The sequence below is a fragment of the Aphidius gifuensis genome, linkage group LG3 (assembly GCF_014905175.1).
Source record: "Aphidius gifuensis isolate YNYX2018 linkage group LG3, ASM1490517v1, whole genome shotgun sequence".
In the NCBI taxonomy this organism is placed as follows: domain Eukaryota; kingdom Metazoa; phylum Arthropoda; class Insecta; order Hymenoptera; family Braconidae; genus Aphidius; species Aphidius gifuensis.
The window spans coordinates 2,527,151-2,548,358 of NC_057790.1; the positions used below are offsets into that span (position 1 = coordinate 2,527,151).

The 21,208-nt window shown below is 23.8% G+C and overlaps 7 protein-coding genes across 8 annotated transcripts; 4 read left to right on the top strand and 3 right to left on the bottom strand.

Annotated features, from left to right (window-relative positions):
• Window positions 1–1,273: 1,273 nt before the first annotated feature.
• Window positions 1,274–5,561, bottom strand: LOC122851415 (tumor protein D54). 2 transcript variants are annotated; one of them, XM_044150619.1, is made up of 6 exons: window positions 4,703–5,302; window positions 4,464–4,588; window positions 4,235–4,383; window positions 3,846–3,905; window positions 3,480–3,642; window positions 1,274–3,410 (listed from the first exon to the last, which is right to left on the bottom strand). In XM_044150619.1, exons 1-6 carry the CDS (start codon window positions 5,127–5,129, stop codon window positions 3,279–3,281), a joined length of 1,056 nt encoding a protein of 351 aa, XP_044006554.1. In that variant the 5' UTR covers window positions 5,130–5,302; the 3' UTR covers window positions 1,274–3,278. The 2 variants fall into 2 exon arrangements, with proteins under 2 accessions (XP_044006554.1, XP_044006555.1); XM_044150620.1 differs by lacking the exon at window positions 3,846–3,905 and having other exon boundaries at window positions 4,703–5,561.
• Window positions 5,562–9,083: 3,522 nt separating this feature from the next.
• LOC122851412 (oxysterol-binding protein-related protein 2) lies at window positions 9,084–12,052 on the bottom strand. The gene is made up of 9 exons (XM_044150617.1): window positions 11,499–12,052; window positions 11,206–11,329; window positions 11,025–11,134; window positions 10,792–10,950; window positions 10,500–10,700; window positions 10,178–10,370; window positions 9,982–10,092; window positions 9,701–9,915; window positions 9,084–9,628 (listed from the first exon to the last, which is right to left on the bottom strand). Exons 1-9 carry the CDS (start codon window positions 11,522–11,524, stop codon window positions 9,526–9,528), a joined length of 1,242 nt encoding a protein of 413 aa, XP_044006552.1. The 5' UTR covers window positions 11,525–12,052; the 3' UTR covers window positions 9,084–9,525.
• Window positions 12,053–12,222: 170 nt separating this feature from the next.
• Window positions 12,223–13,405, top strand: LOC122851422. The gene is made up of 2 exons (XM_044150632.1): window positions 12,223–12,950; window positions 13,023–13,405. Exons 1-2 carry the CDS (start codon window positions 12,727–12,729, stop codon window positions 13,243–13,245), a joined length of 447 nt encoding a protein of 148 aa, XP_044006567.1. The 5' UTR covers window positions 12,223–12,726; the 3' UTR covers window positions 13,246–13,405.
• On the top strand, window positions 13,295–14,725 carry LOC122851413 (cilia- and flagella-associated protein 20-like). Its single transcript, XM_044150618.1, has 3 exons — window positions 13,295–13,494; window positions 13,569–13,756; window positions 13,830–14,725. Exons 1-3 carry the CDS (start codon window positions 13,407–13,409, stop codon window positions 14,673–14,675), a joined length of 1,122 nt encoding a protein of 373 aa, XP_044006553.1. The 5' UTR covers window positions 13,295–13,406; the 3' UTR covers window positions 14,676–14,725.
• LOC122851418 (transcription initiation factor TFIID subunit 9) lies at window positions 14,498–16,200 on the bottom strand. Its single transcript, XM_044150624.1, has 3 exons — window positions 15,600–16,200; window positions 15,078–15,506; window positions 14,498–14,964 (listed from the first exon to the last, which is right to left on the bottom strand). Exons 1-3 carry the CDS (start codon window positions 15,733–15,735, stop codon window positions 14,801–14,803), a joined length of 729 nt encoding a protein of 242 aa, XP_044006559.1. The 5' UTR covers window positions 15,736–16,200; the 3' UTR covers window positions 14,498–14,800.
• Window positions 16,176–18,443, top strand: LOC122851408 (DNA repair protein XRCC1). Its single transcript, XM_044150609.1, has 3 exons — window positions 16,176–16,349; window positions 16,427–17,855; window positions 17,931–18,443. The coding sequence occupies exons 2-3, from the start codon at window positions 16,444–16,446 to the stop codon at window positions 18,070–18,072; spliced, it is 1,554 nt and encodes a 517-aa protein (XP_044006544.1). The 5' UTR covers window positions 16,176–16,349; window positions 16,427–16,443; the 3' UTR covers window positions 18,073–18,443.
• A 246-nt stretch (window positions 18,444–18,689) lies between these two features.
• LOC122851416 (proteasome inhibitor PI31 subunit) lies at window positions 18,690–20,280 on the top strand. Its single transcript, XM_044150621.1, has 5 exons — window positions 18,690–18,976; window positions 19,099–19,248; window positions 19,316–19,572; window positions 19,685–19,852; window positions 19,926–20,280. The coding sequence occupies exons 1-5, from the start codon at window positions 18,827–18,829 to the stop codon at window positions 20,047–20,049; spliced, it is 849 nt and encodes a 282-aa protein (XP_044006556.1). The 5' UTR covers window positions 18,690–18,826; the 3' UTR covers window positions 20,050–20,280.
• Window positions 20,281–21,208: the final 928 nt, after the last annotated feature.

Below are 21,208 nucleotides of genomic sequence, written 5' to 3' on the forward strand. Positions count from 1 at the left end.
GTGGCATACAACCCTTTTGTTAGATAAATCATATACACAATATGATCTTAAATAATTTTCATATTACCAGATGAAAAATAATAAATAATAAAATTTACAAGTTAATAAACAACTTGGCTAAATTGTGCCGAGGTCAAGAAACCTTTTTTTTTTTTTTCAACAAATCAATTTATCATTTTGAATTAATTTGAAGATTGCTCGAGGAAAAAAAATTTATCATTCCATTTTTCTTTTTTGTTATTTATTTATTTTTAGTCCAAAAATGAGATCAATAAATAATACTCAAAGCTACATGACATTATTTTTCTTTTTTATTAATATATCTATAAATAATTTTAATTGTTTATTTTGTTTGGTAATTTTAATATATATTTATCACATGTTTATCATTTTTTTTTTTCATTGTTGAATAGCAAAAATAATACTCGAATATATATTTATATTATTTTCTTTCATATTTTATATGTATTGCAAATAAAAATAATGTATAGTGATCATGAGTGCAGGAATAAATTAATTAAATGTCGTTGAATAATTATGTTTTTTTGTTTGTTATTAACGTCGGCCTATTCAGTACAAAAAAATAAATAAACCAGAAAGTTGAATGAAATGAAAAACCAGTTTGTTATTGATAAAAAATAGATAAAAAAAAAAAATAAAAAAATGAAAGCATACGAATTATTATAATTTTTTTTTTTTATTAAATATTGTTAATGTCTTGATAATATTTATAATTATTCAGCAATTATAATGATTATTATTTATCAGAATATTATATAATAAATAGTGGCATTGTTTGTAATTTTTTAATAAAATAAATATAGATAAAAATAATTGTTGATAATGAAAAAAATTAAATATCATTATATAGTGATAAGAGATGATAAATAAAAAATTGAACATTCAATCATTTTGTAAATGATTAAAGAAATATAATTTTAAAAAGGCGCACCTTGAAAAATAAAATAAATAAAAATCGAGTGTTGTAAAATGGGAATTGTGAAATCGATTGATTGTTCGTTGTGTTACATTATTTTTTAAGATAATCATCGTTAATTAACTAACTCATATATAGCCTTCTAAGTATGTTTATATATTTCTCAGATTGTATTTAGATATTAAATGAAAAAATACATTTTTACTAAACAACAAAGAAAAGAAAAAAAAATACTAATTTTTCATTTGTTCAATAATTTATAAATTTTTTATTTCTTTCTCTCTCTCTCTGTAGATAATTTAAATAATTTTCAATTGCACAAAAAAAAAATATATAAATGAATTTATTGCACTGTTGTATTTGTGAGATTGTGGAATAAATTTTTTGTCTATATGAAATTAACGTGGCCTTCAAGATCGCCTGATGAACCACCTCAACTGATGATGGAAAAATTTTAATGAGAAAAATTATTTTTTTTTATTTAAATTGTAATAAATATTATTAAAAAAAAAAAAAATAAAAAAGTAATATTTATTCATTCACATTTCCCACATTTATAATTTTACAGATGTCGAAGATCATATTTAACTTGAGGCCAACATCAGGCAATCCTGTGGAAAATCAGTGCTAATGATTTTTTTGAAAAATTAATTTATCTAATATTTAACATATTTATTTGTAATTTTTATTAATTTACTTGATAATTTATTATGGTAAAAATATATAATCAATTATTTTGAATTTTATATAAATAAATTTACTTGATATTTTTAGCATTTTGTCATTGGTTAATTTTTATATTTGAATTTTAAATGACTCATAAATTCAAATACCGCACGATTTAGAAACTTGGGAAGTGATTTTTTTCTTTTATCCATTTTCTTCTACTATAATGCCTAGACGTAATATTTTCATGTACTATTGGCGTGTGTGTATGTGTTTATATGTACAGTTGTTTTATATTTGCTTGTAAAATTTCTCACGGTTTTAAAAAAAAAAAGTATAAATAGTTTGATATAGTTTTCGCAAAGAATATATATCGCGTGCAGCTTAAAAATGAGAGCTGCATTTACGCATTTGTAAAATTATTAAAAATAAAATATTAACAATGAAAATAAAATATTTAAAAAAACACTATGACATACTTGTATACATGTATTTTAATTTAAATATAATGAATGATTTATAAAAAAAAATTTAAAACAATAAGTAATTATATTTCTAAAAATTAATTTATTTTGTGGATAAAATATTATTTTTAAATTATGTAGAATATATGTAAAAAATTATTGTCAAATGAATTTTATATATAAATTTTATTGTAAAAATTAATTAGTTCATTAAAATTAACAATTAAAAAAATTTATTATTAAAAATCAACTGTGAAACGTCAAACGGGACATGAAAATATTTTTTTATTTTTGTAATTAGTTTGTAATAAATTTTTTAAATAATAAAACAATGTAATTATTTATTTTTTTTAAATAAATAAGCATTTATAAATGTTGATTATTTTTTTTCAAGTCATATGTTTAAATGCAAAATAAAATTTTTATTTTACAGCTTTGTTGTTCTAGTATTTTCGAAAGAACAAAAATGAACCTATAGAAAAATGATTTCGTCAATGAAAATTGATATTTATTTAAATTAATAATTTCAAACAAGAAATATAATTGAAAAACAAGAAAAGAGACTTCTTTTTTTTATGAAATAATTTATTTTATCAGCAAGAATAATAACATAATTAGCACATGATTATTTTACCTTTTCAAAAAATCCAAGCGTCAACTGCTTATAATAATAAATGAAAATAAAAAAAAATATCCTATGTGTATAAGTACACTTTTTAAATAATCGTTGGATTTATTTTTACTTCAACCACAATAGACAAGTACTAAAAAAAATAATTACTTTAATTATATAAATTTAATATCGAAAAATTGAATTTATAAATTATGGACAGTGTTTCGATAGAACGAGTGGTACATTTTTTTCTTTAAATCTTACATTTATTAATATATATTTATTTTTGATACCTTGTTTAATTTTTATTGTGTTAATCATGATTAATTTAAATCATTTTTTCAGTATATATATATATATTGTCGTAACAATTATTTATTTATATTTGAAAAAGAAAAGAAATCCTTATGCAAAAAAAAAAAAAAAAGAAGGAATATTTAAAAATCAATACTTTAAAATGTATATTAAATTGAAATAATAATTGGACCCCATAGTTGTTACATTGTTAAGATGAAAATGTTTACAAGAAAAATAGCCAACAAATAATTGTACAATTGTTGTTAATGTACGGGGTCAAATGTCGACAGTATGATAAGCTCTATGAAAGTAATTTCTCTTCTGGAATTGTTGGACTTGTTGCAACTGATGAAGCACGTCTTGATGCTTCAGCTTCTCTTAATGCTTCATCAAAACTTTGAGTTGAATTTGAACGTGATGGAACAACTTTTGTCTGTAGAAAATATATTTTTAATATTTAATTAATTTATTGTTAATTATTAATTATCATTTAATATCTAACCTTGACATTTTCATATGCTGAACCAACACGTTCTTCCAATGAACGAAAACTATCTGAATTACGCATTTGGCCAATTTTCATAGTTATACCAGAACCAAAACCACCAAGTATACTTGTTGTAAGACCAGCAGCTTGTTTACAAACAGATTCTGTTTTCTGAAATCTAAATTAATCAACTTTATAATATTTTATAAAATTTATAAAACATATTTTAACATTTATTTATCATTTATTATACCAATGAATTAATTGTGTATATAATTTTAATTTAAATGTATTTTTTCATCAAACAATCATGCAATTAAAATAAAAATTTTATGTTGTTATTTTCTTCATTCATTTTGTTTTTTTTTCATCAATACTTACAAACTATTTTCGGAGACAGCCTTGCCAATGTGACCGAGTTTCTCACCGACGTTTTGATAACTAAATGATACCCAAATAAAAAATAATAAAAATAAAAAAATAAATTAAATAAAAAAAATAATTATCCAAACTACAATCAGCCTCAGGTTGTTGGATTTGAAATAAAATAATTTTCATTCATGCTTTTTTTTTTAACTAAAAAATTAACTAATAATTATAAAAAAAAAGAAAAGTTATTTGTTGAATTTAAATTTTGTAAATTTAAAATAAAAAATAATAATAATGTAATTTGTTTAGGTGATTTAACCAAGCTTTCCCCTCCGGAAATTTGTGTAATTATGAAGTTAATGACTAATGAGAAATTTTCATATTTTAAAATTGATACATACACTTGACTATCCTTGACATTACGAAGACTTTGATTAACATCTTCTGTAATATCCTTCCACACAGTAATTCCCAATTTACGTTTAAGTTCATTAGATACTCTGACCTTACTTGCAAGTACATGTCTAAGTGTCTGAATTTCTTCTTCTACCTACAATCATAACAATAGCAAAATTAATAAAATAAACAAACAATTGTAATATTTATTTATACAAATAAATTATCAAATACCTTTGCAAGTTCACGATTCCATTCTTCTTTTTGTGCTTCTTGTTGTTCCAATGTTAAACCAGCCAATTCATTTGCTACATTGTCTGCTGATGGTGACATTGAACCAGAGTTCAAAGCATCTTCACCTAGAAACAAAAACAAAAATCCAATAAAAAAATTAATAAATTATATTACACATCTATTTTCATCTGTAATAAATAATTATTTATAATTAATTTATATTAAAAAACATCTTCAACCTTTTACAAATTCAAGTAATTTTTTATAATTTTGATTTTTATTAATTTTTTCTAAATATGATTTCGATAATTCTTGAAATACAATTTTTATTGTTCTACGTTTTTTTTTATTATTATCATTTACAGGCTCATCATCAAATGTAATATCATTATCATCAACAGTTATTTCTTCTAAATCACCATTTGAATTTTTCCAACAATGTACTATTATTTCTTCATCACTTAATTCATCAATATCATCAAAACTTGGTGTTGCAACATTTTTAGAATAATAAACATCTTCTTCATATTCTAATGATTCAAACTCACGTTCATTATCATCATTTGTTGGATCATGTACTTGATTTTTATCATGATTATTACTTGTTGATGATTTTTCAATTGTGTCTAATTGTTTTTCATGTGATTCAATACTTTCGTCTTTCATTATTGTCAATAATTCAACTTGATAATTAAATTCTAAATAAAATAAAACTCCTTAACAATGGAGGAGCAATTAGATTGTCTGATATTTCACCTCAAATTTGAACGTAAAATTCTATCATTTTATTTTTATTTACTCATTTTTTTTCATCAGTATTGATAATTTTATTTAATCATGAATATTATTGATTGTTTATTGTTAAAAATATATTTTTATTATCACTTGATATATTTAAAAACAATTATTGTATTGATAAACAATATTGTGCTCACAATTTTATGTTTTAATTTGTAGAAATATCACGTGTAAGACACTTGATGATGTGAACACGACAACGACAGCTGTCACCGATCGATTTGCGATCAAATATTTTACTTTACACCAGGTAAAAAATCGATATAGATTAGTTCACGATCGCGATTGTTGATGGCGCACTTTTCAGGCCACGTCTGCTACCTGTTCAAGATGCCTGCTATATCTTGTTACTTTTTTCTTTTCATATTATGAAAGGCAAATAATGACAAAGTAAGAGTATGAAGCTACACTATATTAAACATTATGAAAAATGAGACTTGTGTATTTTTTAATACCAACTAGTGCAACAACAACAACAAGAAAACTAACGGTATATTTTTCTATCCTGTAGGTATTTTTTTTTTTTCATAGAAAAAGAAACAATAAAGTAAAAAAAATTTACCGCAACCGTTAAGTTGTTTGAAATTATTGTTTAATTTTTTTTCTTTAATTTCTAAATATTGTTATTAATTATTAGTGTAATTATTTACTTGCATTTGTTATAAACTAGTGTTACATTGATCGATACATCAGGCAACATGGTAACACTTTGAAACAGGTATTATTTTCAATTTTTATTTTTAACATTGAGAAAAGACTGGTTTTTTTATTGTCTTGATATTTGAGCAACAAACCAAGGTCGTCCTTCCTACCATCAACCATATTATAAAATTATATTTTAATTTATAATTTATAAATTAATGGGTCAAATCTTTTTCTCTTTTGATAATCAATAATTCATTAAAATATTCAAACAAGATTGTTTTTCTTTTTTAAATTGAACAAACAATTCATACTTGAATGGTTATGGTTTTTTAATTAATATAAATAATATTTTAAATGAAAAAAAAATAATAATTTGCAAATGAAAATATAATTATTTACCTAACATGAAAATAAATATTTTAAAAATTTAAATTTTTAATCATGTCAAGTGTTTTTGTATGAAAAAAAAATGAAAAAATAATAATTTATTTTCAGTTCAGTTGAGTTAATTTTTTATTTTCATTTTTCCACATGAATGGATTGTTGTTAAAGATAAATCAGCTAAATGAATAATAGTCAAGCAAGGTCGTAAATAAAAAAAAAAAAAAATACAAAAATACCCTATTTTATGTCTATCATTAATTTGCGATCAATGACAATAATAAATAAAAAAAACTTGATGATATACAATTGTTAAGATAAGCAAATTAATCAACAAATTAATCAACAATCATAAAAATATTTTAACATAAATATTCTACAACTAATATCATAATTTAAAAATCAACTGATGACCTGACTGATGTACCACATGAATTTATTTTTCATCATAAAAATAACAAGTGTCATACGTAAATAAAAAATATACCAAGAAAAAAAAAATACAACTAATCAATTCATAATTTAATTAATGAACTTTTTAATATAACTATATATATTTATGATTAAAAATAAAATAATGAGAAGCTGGAAAATGGAATACAATAATTATCGATAATTAAATTATCAAACGCTGGTCTTGGTGATTAGGTACATCACAAATTCCATTTTAAATAACCCAAATATAATAAATTAACATCAAATTTTATATCTATAAAAAACAAACAATAATAATAATATTTTTAACTAGATAAATAGTGTTGTTAGATATTTATAAAAAGAAGAAGCAAAATGCTTTTTATTTTATCAACCAACAAAATGTTCATGTTGACAATGATAACAACAATAATATTACTAATGACATATTCATTACAATTTTAATTAACCACTGCAAAATGTCGTGTGGTTATTATTATTGTTATTGTTATTTTTTTTTTATTTTTTTTTAATGATATTGGAGTGTATTGGATTGAAAACACTTGGTGGAGTTTGACGGTTAAGGTGGGATGTTGGGTTGAAATTTGACGTCTTGAAATAGGGGTAACATTGACAAGTCGATAATTAAAAAAAATAAAAAATCTAATAATAAATATGGATGAATGTTTTGGTTATGAATGGATGGAGATTGACAAGAGACGATGATAATAAATACAAAAAATATTCTCACCTGTTGGTATGGAATTCATGTTGTATATCCAATTTTTTTTCTGCCTTTAAAGTCCAATAATTATTTGGCAAATGTTTATATCACTTTGACAGGTTTACAATAAATAAATACACTTATTTATTTATTTAAAAAAAAATAATAATATTGGAAATGTGTGACGCTGATGTGACGTGTTATCTCTGAACGAAACTGAGATCGATGCCTCTTTTTTTTTTGATTTTTTTTTTATATAAGAGTGTGTTCGTATTTGTTTCGTCAATATTCGTCAGCTTGAAAGAGAAATAAATAATTGAGAGTAAATGAGCGAGAGAAAGAGAAAAAAAAATAACCAGCCATTTTGAAAATTCAAGAGGGCGCTGCTAATCAAGCGCGAAATATTTAAATTAGAAAAAAAAATTATAAATCATTTAGACTAGTTTTTTTTTTTTTTTCTAAATAATTTTTTATCTATTCACAATTAAATTCTTTTTTTATGTCTATTACAAGTAATTACTAACATATCTAAAATTTACAAAATGTAAATAAAAATAAACAAAAATTTAATTGCATTTTTTTTTATTTTTTTTTGTGAATTTTATTTTTATTTTTATTGTTTCAGTTAAAAACTGGTTAAACAATATATTTTATATTGTTTTTATGTATATTTATTTTTTAATTTTATTATCCATGAATTGACCTAATTATTTATTTAGTTATTTATTCTATATTTTTTTTTATTGATGCAGTTGAACTGCTGCTGCTGCTCTACAAGCATTTTATTATATTATTATTTTAAAACTATTATTTTTTAGGTTTTTATTATATTTTTTTTGCAGGCTATTTTGCGTATGAAGTCACTTTAGTTGAGCATGATTATTTCATGATACTATCATTCTCAAAAAGCGTAAAAAGTTATTCCACAAATGGAATTTATTTGTTTATATTTCTATTTTATAGGTGAAGAATTTGTTTTGTTGGCACATTGAATAACTGAATATTTTTAAATCAAGCATTTTTATTTTTTACAGTGGAAGCAGTCGTTTTTTTTCGTCTAAAATTGATAATATCAACATTCAATTTCTAAAACATTCAAGTATATTTTTTTTATCATTGTTTTTTTTTTACCAATATTTTTTAAATCTTAATTAATAATTTTGCCAAAAGTGCATGTATTTTATTTGACTAATGTTTTTTTAAAATTTTCTTTTATAAAAATAGTGACAGTTTTCATTTTAATTTTTTTAATTTTGAGTCTTATTGATTTGTAAAATGAAGACGAAATAATGAATAATGATAAATCAATTTTTTTTTTAAATCATTCATACAACTGTTTTCAATTTTTTCTTTAACTGCGCTTCTTTGTAACATAAAAATAGATATCTCAAAAATTGACTTTTCATAAATGCAATATATATTTTGTGTTACCAACCCGATTATAATATTTTTGTATTTTTTTTTTTTTTATCTCGTTGTCAATATGCCACATGTATATATAATTTTGTTTTTATTTTTGTCCTTTCAAGACTGATATATTATTGTTCCACTTAATTTATTGTAATATATATATATTTTTTTTCTTTATCTTTTGCTATTATAGACATCAATTTTTTATTTAATTTTTTTTAATAATTAACTAACTATTTCTCAACCTACGTCACTGCTATTTTTTTTTATTTATTTATATTTTCGTTATTTTCATCCCAGAGTATTACATACCCACCAAATAACTTCAATAAAATATTTTTGTTATTAAATAATCTTCACCTTGATGAACCTGGCCAAAAAAAAAAAAAAAAAAGAATTCCTCAATAATCCTAATAAATTCATTTTTCATATGTGATATTATTAATACTTTTCATTGGCTATATTCATTTTTTTTTTCTATGAACACAGTAATTGTGTTACACACTTGAGAAAATTACATACTCACAACACTCAATAAAATTCTCGTTATTTTTAAAATACACTTTTAACAGTCACAATCAACAAGACAAATTTTTTAAATTTATTAAATTTTTTCGAACAATCTTTCTCCAAATTCTAGAGCCATATTTATTATTATTATTTTATCGATATTATTTATTAAATATTTATCTAAAATATTTCTTCAATATTTGAAAAATCACGATCCCAGTAGCTACCAGTGTAAAGCCAGTCTTCTTGACCTGTGTAAGGATTTATACTCGACTGAAACCATCTGCAAAATTCAAATATAATATGGCATTTAATTTTATTTTTGTATATTTAATTAGGAAATTATTGGGCTCACCTTGGTGCTTCACTTATTTTTTTATTTTTTTTAACTTTACGTGAATCTCTTTGTTTATCCTCGAGTCTTGTTTTTTCATTTGCTGAACCTTCATGATCACCAGCTTCTAATTTTCTAATATCTGGTCTTAATCTTGAATCAGTTGGACATAATTTACCATTAAATCCAGATTCCATGTCATTCAATCTCATTGCAAATTGAGTAAAATTATAATACTAAAACAAATTAATAAAAATTTATAAAAAACAACATATCAATCGTAAAATTAAAAAATAATTTACATCTCTACTATTTGGAGGTCTTGGTGTGACTTCCCAGAGTTCAATTGATCCTGGAATTTCATCAACTGGAAGACAATCTTCACCATCAGCTGTTGGATCATCAATTGCATCCTGAAATAAGCAAAACATTACATAAAAAAATTAAACATCAACTAAACAATTTAAAAAAACTAACAAAAACTATTTATAAAAATACCTGATGAGATGGTTTAAATGCTCCAAGTTTAAAGCTATTTAATTTTGCTAAAACTTTTTTATGTCCAGGACTATTTTGTGGACTTTTATTTTCACGTTTAATTTTTTCAATTGTTTCTTCATACAAATTTGCTTCACAAGCTCTCAATCCTTCTGTCCATTTACCATAAATAAATACATGTCGTTTTTTACTCCTATATTTTAGAAAAAACACAAATGATAAACAAACAAAAGAATTAAAAATAATCATTTATTTATTAAATTTATAAATAGCAAAATGTATAATTAAAAAAATAGAATTTATTTTATTGTATTAAACTTACTCTGAATCAGTTATAAAGCCTTCAACACGATGCAAGTCTTTACCACTCCATCCAGCACTTTTAAATGACAATGTAGCTTTTAAATTTGCACCACCGCTTTGTTTTATTTCTAAAGCACCTAATTGTTCCATCCACAATTGTCCTACAAGTACATTATGCAATATGCAGTTGACATTTTGCCAAGTATATGCTTCTTTCCATCTATAATTATCAAACAACATCAACAACAACAATAACAACAACTCATTCACAATTTTTTAAATAATAACAAGTAAAATATTAAATAACTCACTTTGGCAGCTCAACAGTTACAATACCCTTGGGATGTACCTCAATATTTTTACCCCAAAATTTTAATTTTGGATGAATACTACCGTGAAATATAAAATCATCACTGTCAGCATGAAATGCTGATACTGGTGGATGATGTGACACCTGTTCACAAATTATACTATTCGAAAAATAAAATTAACAAGTTGTTTTTTAGACCTTTTGTTTATTTAAAAAAAAAATATTTTTATTTACCGAAAATCATCACATTCAAGCTCGTAAGTTTCACCAAGAAGTGGATTAAATGGTTTACCCAATCTTTCCCAATTTGATGCCAATGCACTCACTGCAAAAGCAGCAACATACTGAAATAATAAAAATTAATTTTTCATTTTTATAATTACCATATTAAAGTTAAATTGGTTGTAAAATTTACCTGTAATCTTTCAACTGGTGTTTCTTGTGCAGCAGCCTGTTTTAATAATTTGGAATATTCCATGTATTCAGCAACTCGCTGAAGAAATGAAAGTGGCTCATTAAAATTAACTGGTAATGATGTTCTTTTAACAACAACAACAATTCAACATGTTAAATATAAAATCAAAATACACACAGTATCAATTATCATAATGGTAAATATGACGCAGCAACCAATGCGTAATAGAAATTATTTTTTCTACAATAATTTCTTCATTTTTAAATTTAAAAAAGCAACAACAAAAAACTTACCTGTGTTGTTTATTTCCACTTGCCATTTTGTATTTAAATAAATATTTAATAAATAATATTTATTGTAATTGTTAATAAAAATTGTCAACATTCAACACACGAGTATAAAAATTGCTTCAATTAAATATTCAGATCAACAATGGATCCAGGCCAATGACGATAAAAAAAAAAAAAAACTTTAAATAAAAAATATATATATATATATTGTTGAATAAAAAATAAAAAAACACAAAGTAATCAATTATTTTATGCTCCAATAAAAATGTAGATTAAAGTTGATAACATTTTTTGATAAAGTTCAATATTTTTTTATTTTTAATCTGATATTATTTTTCGATAGTTGTTGTATAAAATATATTTTATAAAATTGATAATCACAATATAATATGAATTAGAAAAACTGTCACATTCATTATGTAGAAAAAAAAAATCAGCTGTAAAATATATTTTTCGATGTTGGATCCAGTGAAAGAGCTGGACGAGACCCAACGAGACTCGACGAAGCTAGACGAGTTTTGTTTTTATATTCTAGTTATTGTGTTACACTTGTATCTTCATCTTAGCTACCAACGAAGAATGTCAATAAATCCGAGCATGGGTACAAGTTATCTATGAACTTTTTTTTTTATATATAAATTTTGATGCTAGTTGATTGGAAGTTATCCAAAGCATGCGCATTTTCATTTTGATTCAAGTCTCTTTTGTATTATAAATTTTGCTTTCATTATTTTGTAAAATATATAGATATATATTGTCACTTGATAATTTATAAAGCCGCAATATTTTTTGAATTACTTGTTAAGTGGACACTTTAGTTAATAGCTGAGGGTGAATCAATCAAGTCTGAGTGGAATCATGGCTATAGCGAAAAATTAATAATACAAAGAGTTTGGTCGATGACCCAGGCTCAATAATTTTTCTATTTACTATTTTTTTTCTATATTCTAAACACTTGGATTAGTAATTTCCTATGAATTATATTTGTCTACTATTTTTTTCTTAGGCATACGTATTTTTTTTTTTTCGTTTTTGGATGTATATAAATGTTTTTTATTGATTCACCTAGAAAGGTAATCGATAGTTCGTACATGGTACCACATTGTAGCTCACTTCAATTAATTTTCCAGTGACTTGCCTTTTTTTCTTTGACTAACAAACAAACTAACAAAGTATCTCCTTCAATTTGTTGCTAAATTTTTAATATTAATTCTGTAAATTAATCATCGAAATGTCTAAAAGTAAATTAAACAGTAAAACAAATGTATTAATTGAAAAATCATCAAGTCGTCATAGTAATTTAAAAACTGATGAAAATAATATAAAAATATTTAACACTGAAAAACAACCAGTTGTTGTAAAATATAAAAATAAAAAAAAAATTAAATATCCAGAATTATATGCATATGATGTATCAACACATCCAAGCTATACTGGTTTAAAAAATTTACCATAGTAAGTAGAAATTTAAATAACTAATTTACAGGTTTTTTATTTATATTATTTATTTTTTAAAATAAAAAATAGCCATGTTGTATGTCGTCAACGTTTACAACAAGTAAAATTAAAAATTAAAAATCAACTTGATAAGGAAATAAAACACATGGCAATGATGCAGTCATATGCACTTGGTGGTGTTCGACTTGACCGAATGCTGACTGTTGGATTTTCACCAAAATCAACTAAAATTCCAGATTTTGCAACTAAAAAACAACGTCAACGTATCAATGCTCTTTTAAATGAAAAATAAATGACTGTTTTTCTTTTTAAAAAAAAACACTTGAAGCTCATGTAAAATATTGTTTTTCTTTTTTATTCATTTGAATTAATTTATCTGTCAATTGATGTAAATTTTTTAATTAAAAAAACTTGATTGATATATTTAATTAAATAAAATTGAAAACACAAATAATGTTTCGTGATAAATTTCAAAAAGGTACATTATCAATTCTTTACAGTTGTGGTGCAGCACCACTTGAATACTGGGACATTCACGTCGGTAAAAAAATCTAAATAAATATCATTTAAATAATATAAAATTTGTAAATATAATAAATTATTCATATTAGGTAGAAAATGGATGTATAAGACGTGTTACTGATGCTGATGTTAATTCACTTGCACTTGAAATTGCTGGTAGTAATGTATCAACAACATATATTTATTCACCAAAAGATCCAAAGGCTGTACTTGGTATCACACTGCCATTTCTCATCATGATTATTAAGAATTTAAAAAAATATTTTACCTTTGAAATAACAGTAATTAATTGATGTTTTTTTTTTTTATCAATCAATAATATATTTATGGAATTAAATGATAATAATTATTTAGATACTTGATGATCAACGTATGCATAGGAGGTTTCGTGCGAGTAATTTTCAGAGTGTAACTAAAGTTAAGCCATTCAGTACATCAATGCCAATTGGTTTGTCAGGTGGTTGGAATCAAATACAATTTAATTTAGCTGAATTTACAAGACGTGCATATGGTACAAATTATATGGAAACAACAAGAATGCAAATTAATGCTAATTGTAGAATACGTAGAATATATTTTGCTGATAGATTATATGATGAAAAAGAATTACCAGAAGATTATCGTTTATTTGCTTCATTACAAAAATGTGGAAGCAAAAGTAAAACATCATTAAAATCATCAAAAACATCTGTTGGACAAAAATCAAAAGATTCTAAAAATCAATATAGATATGGTGATGAAGAAATTGATGATTCATCAATGATTGAATCAATTATTGATGAGGAAGAATCAAGAAATCTTGTAACACCAGAATCAATTAAAAAAAATAAACTTGATGTACATATTCCTCCAGCTTATGATAACGATGAGGATTATGAAAATTATCAAGAAACTGAAAGAGAAATTGATGATGAAAATACAACTATTAAACTTGAAGAATATAATGAAGTAAATAATTATGATAATGTCACTGAAAACAATGATGTTGATGATGATCAAGAAGAAGAAGAAAAAGAAGAAGAAATTTTGAGTATTAAAAAAGAAGAACTAGTTGAAGTTAAACAAGATGAAGATGAAGAACATGATGATAATGATGAACAAATTAAAAAAGAATCATCATTTATTTCTAATATAAATCATAATAAAAATGATGAACATGATGAAAATCAGTACAATGATGAAAATATATTTGAATATTAATTTTGTAAACTAATTATTAAATTTTATTGAATGAAAAAAAAAAAGAAAAATGATTATTTATTGACGTATATAATATTAATAACTATTAAAAAATAATATTGATAAATTTATATATTTTTTTGACCTTAAGGAAGATCATAATCATCATCATCATCTCTTTTTCTTTTCATGTTTTCATCAATCTCCATTTTAACTGGTTGATTTGTTGTTACTACTGGTGGTTTTGGTTTATTTGTTGTTGTTGTTGTTATTGCTGCTGATGATGAAGTTGTACCAGCAGCTGTTCCACCTGATTTTAAACAAATTATCATTAGTTAACTGTTCATTTTTGTTATATCTAGATGATGATGATGAATTGGAATGATATTTATGATTTTTCGAAATTAATAAAATGTTAATTACCTGTTGAAAATTTAAATAAAGGTTTTGGAACTGATATCGACTGTGTTCTGGCAACAGTAGATAATCCTCCAGGTCTCTTAACAATTGATGATGATTTTCCATCAATTTTATTTCTTCCACCAATTGAGTTAATGCCAATCATTGGTTTATTTATTGTTTTTTTCTCAGCATCTTTTAGACGATGATTTGCTGCATTAAGACAAAAACGATCTGGTGGCAAACGTAAACCATTGTTTGGCTTAACAAATGGTAATGGAATATTATTTTTAGCTCTTGCAACTTCCAACAGTACATCACGTGGTGGAGGATTTGTAAATGAACGTTCCAATTGCATTTTAACAGCAAGTCTTACATCCTCAATGTCAATAAATTTTTTTTTAGCATGATTTGCATAGATTTTACTGTCATCTAATATACATGTGATATAACCTAAAAATAAACAACAACAATAACAACATCAACAACATTAAAAAACCTATATTTATACTTGCAATATTTTTGTTTTTTTTTTTTTTTACTTACGGTATGTAAATTCAAGCAATTGGTTAATTACTTTTGGCTCATAATCTGTTATTCCCATGTCTTTTATTATTGACATGATAACTTGAGCATCTTTTGGTACATGTTTTATGTTGACACTTTTTGTTTTGTCTGCCATTTTTATGTATTTGTTGTTGTTTTTATTGTTCAACACAACTTTTTTATTGTAATAAAATTAAATATCAATAATAGTTTTGCATTTATTTTAACTTTATTTAACTTTTTATGTTTTAAATCTGGAAATGTATTGGAATTTATGTGGTGTATATATTTTTTTTTTGAGACAGATTTGTCATTTGACTTATGTTAATCGCCACATAGCGCCTAGCGGTGATATAAAAAAATCGTTTCTGGTATTATTATAATTATTAATTATTATGTCAACTGTCAAATACAATAAATAATGTCTAATAGTAAATAACCATTTGTTGCTGTTCAATCTTACACAAATTAGTGAATAATATTTTTTTATTAACAATGGCTATAATTAAATTATTTAAATATAATAAAACAAAAACAATATGAATTTCAAATTAACAAAATAGCACCAGCTTCACTTGACAAACTTGCAGTTAACTTCACTATATAAACATCTCCCGCCCAATTCTTCACATTTTATAAAAATTTATGTATCGTTTATTATTTTTTGTATAACCTAACTCACAAAATAAATAAATAAATAAATAAAAATCAACAAGGATATCTTGTTTAATAAAAAAATAAAACGTCCAGGTAATTATTAACATGAAAAACAATTTATAAAAATAGAGTACTAATTTTTTTGTTGTTGTTTTAAAAAAAAAAAACAGGTTAATTAAAAATCAAGATGATTATTAAATTAGACAGTATTATTAATTGTTCATCAGAACATCCTGATTATCCTGCATCAAATTTGTTAAAAAATCCATCACCAGGACCTTGGAAATGTGAAAAACCTGGTGAAATGATGACATATGTTATATTTAAATTACCAGAGGCATCAAATATAACTGGTGTTGACATTGGTAATTATCGTTGTTGTATTGTCATTGTAACTGGTTCAACATCAGATGATCCAGACAATTGGATACCAATTGTAAATCATCAATTTATGACTCATGATGAAGCAGCAAATAACAAATGGAAAGATCAAGTACAATTATTTACAAAAAAAGAAATAAGTTCAACAGCTCTAAATACAAAATTTGATAGAATAAAAGTAACATGCATGCAATCAGCAAATGGTAGAGAATTATTTGGTTTATTATTTTTAATTCTCAAAACAGAAGTTACTCTTGTTGATATTAATGCTGATGTTTTTGGTAAATTTACAATGAAAACAACTGATGACAAAGAAATTAAAACAACATTCAAAGAAAAATATTTGCGTTTATTTCCAAGTCAAAAAACAAATTATAAAGATGAGCTAAAAGAAAAAGTCAAAGAAAATGCATTGGAAAATTTTAATAAACGTCAAGAAGAACCAAAAGAACCTAAAAAAAGACCTCTTCTTGAAAAATTAGAAGCCGGATTGAGTGATGAAGTGTTTGGTACAAAAAAAAATGATAAAGTTGATAATCAAACTCCAGTTAAAAGAACACCATTTGGTGATATTATACCTGATGAAAGCAACAAAAAATTATCAGTTAAAAAAGTTGACAATGAATCAAATAAAAATACATCAAAAGATGATGATGTTGTTAATGTAGCTAAAAAAATAATTCCACAAGATCCAAAAGATTTGAAAAAAATTAAATACAGTGATGTTATTGATGATGACAGTGATGATGATGATGATGCTGAAGAAACAAAAACATGGACTAGAATAAAAAATAATGTATCAGATGATGATGATGATAAAGATGATGATGATGATTCAGCTAAAAAATGTTCAGTATGTTCTGATGAAGCATCAAATAGAGTATGTAAAAAATGTAATAAATATCCAAAAAATAATATGAATGAATCACCACCTTCTAAAAAAGTAAAAATAACTAAAAAATTATCAAAACCATTTGATAAATTAATGGAAGATGTTAGTTTTTCATTGAGTGGTTATAAAAATCCTCAACGTGATGAAATAAGAAGAAAAGCATTAAAAATGGGAGCAAAATATATACCAGATCCTGATAAAAGAAATAATAAATGTTCACATTTAATTTGTGCATTTAAAAATACACCAAAAGCTGATTTATTAAGAGGACATACTAAAATTGTATCACATGTATTTATTGAAGATACATTTGATAATAAAAACAGGTAAATATTATTTATGCAAAAATATAAATTTTAATTGTATCTATAAATTAATGATAAATATTTTATTTTATTTAGATTTTCATGGAGACGATATGCATTGAGTAGTAAGGATAAAAAACAACCAGAAAGTGAAGATGAAATTGAATGTGCTAGTTTAAAAAAAAATGTATATGATCAAGAGACAGATCCAGAATCAAATTCTGATTGTGATTATTGAGTGGTCCTATTAATTTACTTGTTTATTTATTTGTTCATGAGTTTGTTGATTCATTTGATGATCAATAAATTGACTTTTGTATTGTACATTATTATTTATTCATGTCCAGGATGTGTCCAAAATTGTGACAATTAAAATAATAATGTGACAACGAAAATTGATGAAGAAAATCTTGATAAATCTCGTGAAAATGCTGGTATTGTTGGTGGCTCATCTTCAATTCATTTACTATTCGAATCGGTATCAAGTAAATTGTCATCAATAAAAAATTTCACAATACTATTATTTTGAATAATGATTATTCTTTAATATTGTAATTACAAAAATTTAATTTTTATTATCAATTAAATAACAAATACAAATATAATAAATTATTTTTTTTTTATTCTTCCCTTTTAATTCTAATTTTTTTTTGCTGCAACACAAAAAATAAATTACTTGATAATTTTGTAAAATATATTTCAGAAATACCACTTGAAATATTGACTAAAAGGTATTTATTTTAATTAGAAAAAATTATTAATTAACCTGGAGCTAATAATTGACTTTTTTTTTAATAAAATTTTCTATTTATTTTTGTGATTAATTCTAATGTTAACAAAAGAGGCGCTTCATAAACATCACCTGTGTGCGCAGAAAAAAAAAAATAAACAACGCAATTGGAATGAGTAATGACAGTGAATTGCACAATTGCATAATTTTCGAAACCGGTATTATTAAATCTTTGCGAAAATAATAAAAAATAATTAACAATATGGCTAGTGGTTCAACTCAAGATTTTGGCTTTGAGTTGATGATGAAAATTGTTGATCATCAATTAACAAAAAAAGAAGATACAATTATTTTGTTTTCGCACTGGTATCTTATTAAAGTTGGATATCGTTGTATTGGACCTGGTGACAAGGTACTTTTCTATTTATAATTATTCCCACTTAAATCTATAAAAACATAAACAAACATTTACATTATGACAGTTGTTTTATTCATTTAAATTACAAATCTAACCTGAAAATAATTAAATTACAGAAAACTCTTGAAGATGACGAAGTTGGCTCAGAATTATTACCAGATGATTGGAGCAAAGATGATCACTATTCTTTGAGATATGTCAAAGACAACAAGCTCTATATTCTCATTGGTCTAAAATCAGATCATAATTTAATATTGAATTTCATGGTAATTATAAATAACCTTGTTGATAATTAATTTAATAAATAATTTGATTAATAATTAATAATTGCAGAGAGTTGCTGATAATGTAGTGACAAATGTCAAATATCCAGTTGATGAAACAGTCAGCTGTGTAAAAGGTCCACTGTCAACTCTGATGCCAGAGCTCAAAGCTGTTACTGAAACATTACAAAAAGAATTGTTGGATCCATTTGATAATAAAACTCAGGATTCTGCTAGAGAAACATCAACACAAACAGTACCTACACCTGAACAACCAAGATATCAAGCTGATCCTCCTTCTCGTCGTTTAACAGAAAGAAATCCATGGTAATTAAAATATATTTTTCAATAATCTAGATGTCAAAGTTAATTTAATCTAATTACTTTGTTTATTTCACGAGAATTAAATGAATAAAAAATACTGTAAATATTTAAACAGGCATCCACCTGGTGATCTCAGAGGAGTTGGACGTCGTGATCTTGATCCATTTGGTAGACCTCTTGGTGAACCACCTGGTAGTGGAATGATATATGATCCATTTGAACCATCCAGACATGGCTTTGATCCAATAAGACCTGGTGGTATTGGTGGACCACAACTTCCACGGTATGTATTTTTTAATTTATAGATTAATATTTTTAATATTTTTTTTTTAATATTAATTTATATTATTTTTCAGTGGTGCTGTACCACCTGGTGCTAGATTCGATCCATTTGGACCACCAGATGATGATATGAGATCTGTCAGAAATCCTAATCCTGATCACTTTGCTCCTCCAGGCTATGATGATATGTTTATGTAAAATTAAAATATTAAAAAAATATTTATATTAAGTGCTTCATTCAATCTCAATAAATAATTTATAATATTGTTGGAAAATTATTTGGTTCATTTGATAAACCATTTTATATTTATTGAGTAATTATAATTTTCATGTAAACTTTATGGTTTTTTTTTTTTTCAAATTTATTCTCAGCTTATTTGGTTGTTACTGAAAATAAATTATTGAGAAGTAATAAAATGTTTTTTACTGGTGATTTATTGTTATTTTATTTTACTATGTAAGTATTGTGGAAAATAAAATTATTAATATACAAGGAGTGTAAGCAGAAACGTTTTCAATTTTTTTAATAATAATTGCAAGTAAAAAAATTAGTTTTTAATATTTATCTGGATAAAATTATTGCAAACGTGCTGCTGCTCACAGGAGGTAGTAATGTTCAATAAAAATGACACTGTTTAATTTTTTTTTGCTTTTATTATAATTGTTTTGCTGATAATTTACATTGGAACGTGAACAGTTTAAATTTATTTGTCTTTAACTCTGTAGTATTTTTGAAATATTTAATTTATTTTTTTCAATATAATATGTTTCTTGTTTTTTTGTTATTCTGATTTTTTATTAAATTTTTTTTTGTTTTAAATGGCCCGATTATCAGTCATATTACAAATATAAATATAAATACAAATATTTATTTATTTAAATTTCCATGATGAATTTCAGTTTAGAACATCGAGATTTACATTTTTTGTTTTTTTTTTATTTATTATTTTTATGTTAAATCAAAAATGAGATCCATATGAAATATCAATTCATTGCCTCGATTATAGTGATACAAGAAAAATCATAATGTCAAAGAGCTATTGAGGAAATGAATTGAAATTATTTTGCAATAAATAATAAATAAAAATACCAAATAAAAGTTTATTAATTTTTTTTTCATTTTTCATTTTTTATTACTATTACAGTCATTCAAATATTAAGCTAAATGTCAACTTGATTTTCATTAATCTTCCTTCTTTTTTTGTGAACATCCATAGTTCTATCCTCTGATAAAAAATATTGCAAATTATTTTTTTCTAATTTAATATTATTGTTATTTTTGTGGATCTTAAAAAAGAGACTTTGTTTTTCTTTTAAATTAATTATAAATTCCATGTCTATTAATATGTGAATGTAC

Excerpts from the sequence above, each read along its gene's own strand:
- LOC122851412 (XM_044150617.1), bottom strand. The coding sequence starts at position 11,524 with ATGGCAAGTGGAAATAAACAACACAG. Across the intron at positions 10,093-10,177 it reads CATTTAAACCATCTCATCAG|GATGCAATTGATGATCCAAC; the intron begins GTATTTTTATAA and ends TGCTTATTTCAG. Across the intron at positions 9,629-9,700 it reads AAAATAAGTGAAGCACCAAG|ATGGTTTCAGTCGAGTATAA; the intron begins GTGAGCCCAATA and ends TGAATTTTGCAG.
- LOC122851415 (XM_044150619.1), bottom strand. The coding sequence starts at position 5,129 with ATGAAAGACGAAAGTATTGAATCACATGAAAAACAATTAGACACAATT. Across the intron at positions 3,906-4,234 it reads AATGTCAAGGATAGTCAAGT|TTATCAAAACGTCGGTGAGA; the intron begins GTATGTATCAAT and ends GGTATCATTTAG. Across the intron at positions 3,411-3,479 it reads CAGCATATGAAAATGTCAAG|ACAAAAGTTGTTCCATCACG; the intron begins GTTAGATATTAA and ends TATTTTCTACAG.
- LOC122851416 (XM_044150621.1), top strand. The coding sequence starts at position 18,827 with ATGGCTAGTGGTTCAACTCAAGATTTTGGCTTTGAGTTGATGATGAAA. Across the intron at positions 18,977-19,098 it reads GTATTGGACCTGGTGACAAG|AAAACTCTTGAAGATGACGA; the intron begins GTACTTTTCTAT and ends ATTAAATTACAG. Across the intron at positions 19,853-19,925 it reads GGTGGACCACAACTTCCACG|TGGTGCTGTACCACCTGGTG; the intron begins GTATGTATTTTT and ends ATTATTTTTCAG.
- LOC122851413 (XM_044150618.1), top strand. The coding sequence starts at position 13,407 with ATGTTTCGTGATAAATTTCAAAAAGGTACATTATCAATTCTTTACAGT. Across the intron at positions 13,495-13,568 it reads ATACTGGGACATTCACGTCG|AAAATGGATGTATAAGACGT; the intron begins GTAAAAAAATCT and ends CATATTAGGTAG. Across the intron at positions 13,757-13,829 it reads ATTTTACCTTTGAAATAACA|ATACTTGATGATCAACGTAT; the intron begins GTAATTAATTGA and ends ATAATTATTTAG.
- LOC122851422 (XM_044150632.1), top strand. The coding sequence starts at position 12,727 with ATGTCTAAAAGTAAATTAAACAGTAAAACAAATGTATTAATTGAAAAA. Across the intron at positions 12,951-13,022 it reads GGTTTAAAAAATTTACCATA|CCATGTTGTATGTCGTCAAC; the intron begins GTAAGTAGAAAT and ends AATAAAAAATAG.
- LOC122851408 (XM_044150609.1), top strand. The coding sequence starts at position 16,444 with ATGATTATTAAATTAGACAGTATTATTAATTGTTCATCAGAACATCCT. Across the intron at positions 17,856-17,930 it reads ACATTTGATAATAAAAACAG|ATTTTCATGGAGACGATATG; the intron begins GTAAATATTATT and ends TATTTTATTTAG.
- LOC122851418 (XM_044150624.1), bottom strand. The coding sequence starts at position 15,735 with ATGGCAGACAAAACAAAAAGTGTCAACATAAAACATGTACCAAAAGAT. Across the intron at positions 15,507-15,599 it reads ATTGCTTGAATTTACATACC|GTTATATCACATGTATATTA; the intron begins GTAAGTAAAAAA and ends GTTTATTTTTAG. Across the intron at positions 14,965-15,077 it reads TTTATTTAAATTTTCAACAG|GTGGAACAGCTGCTGGTACA; the intron begins GTAATTAACATT and ends GTTTAAAATCAG.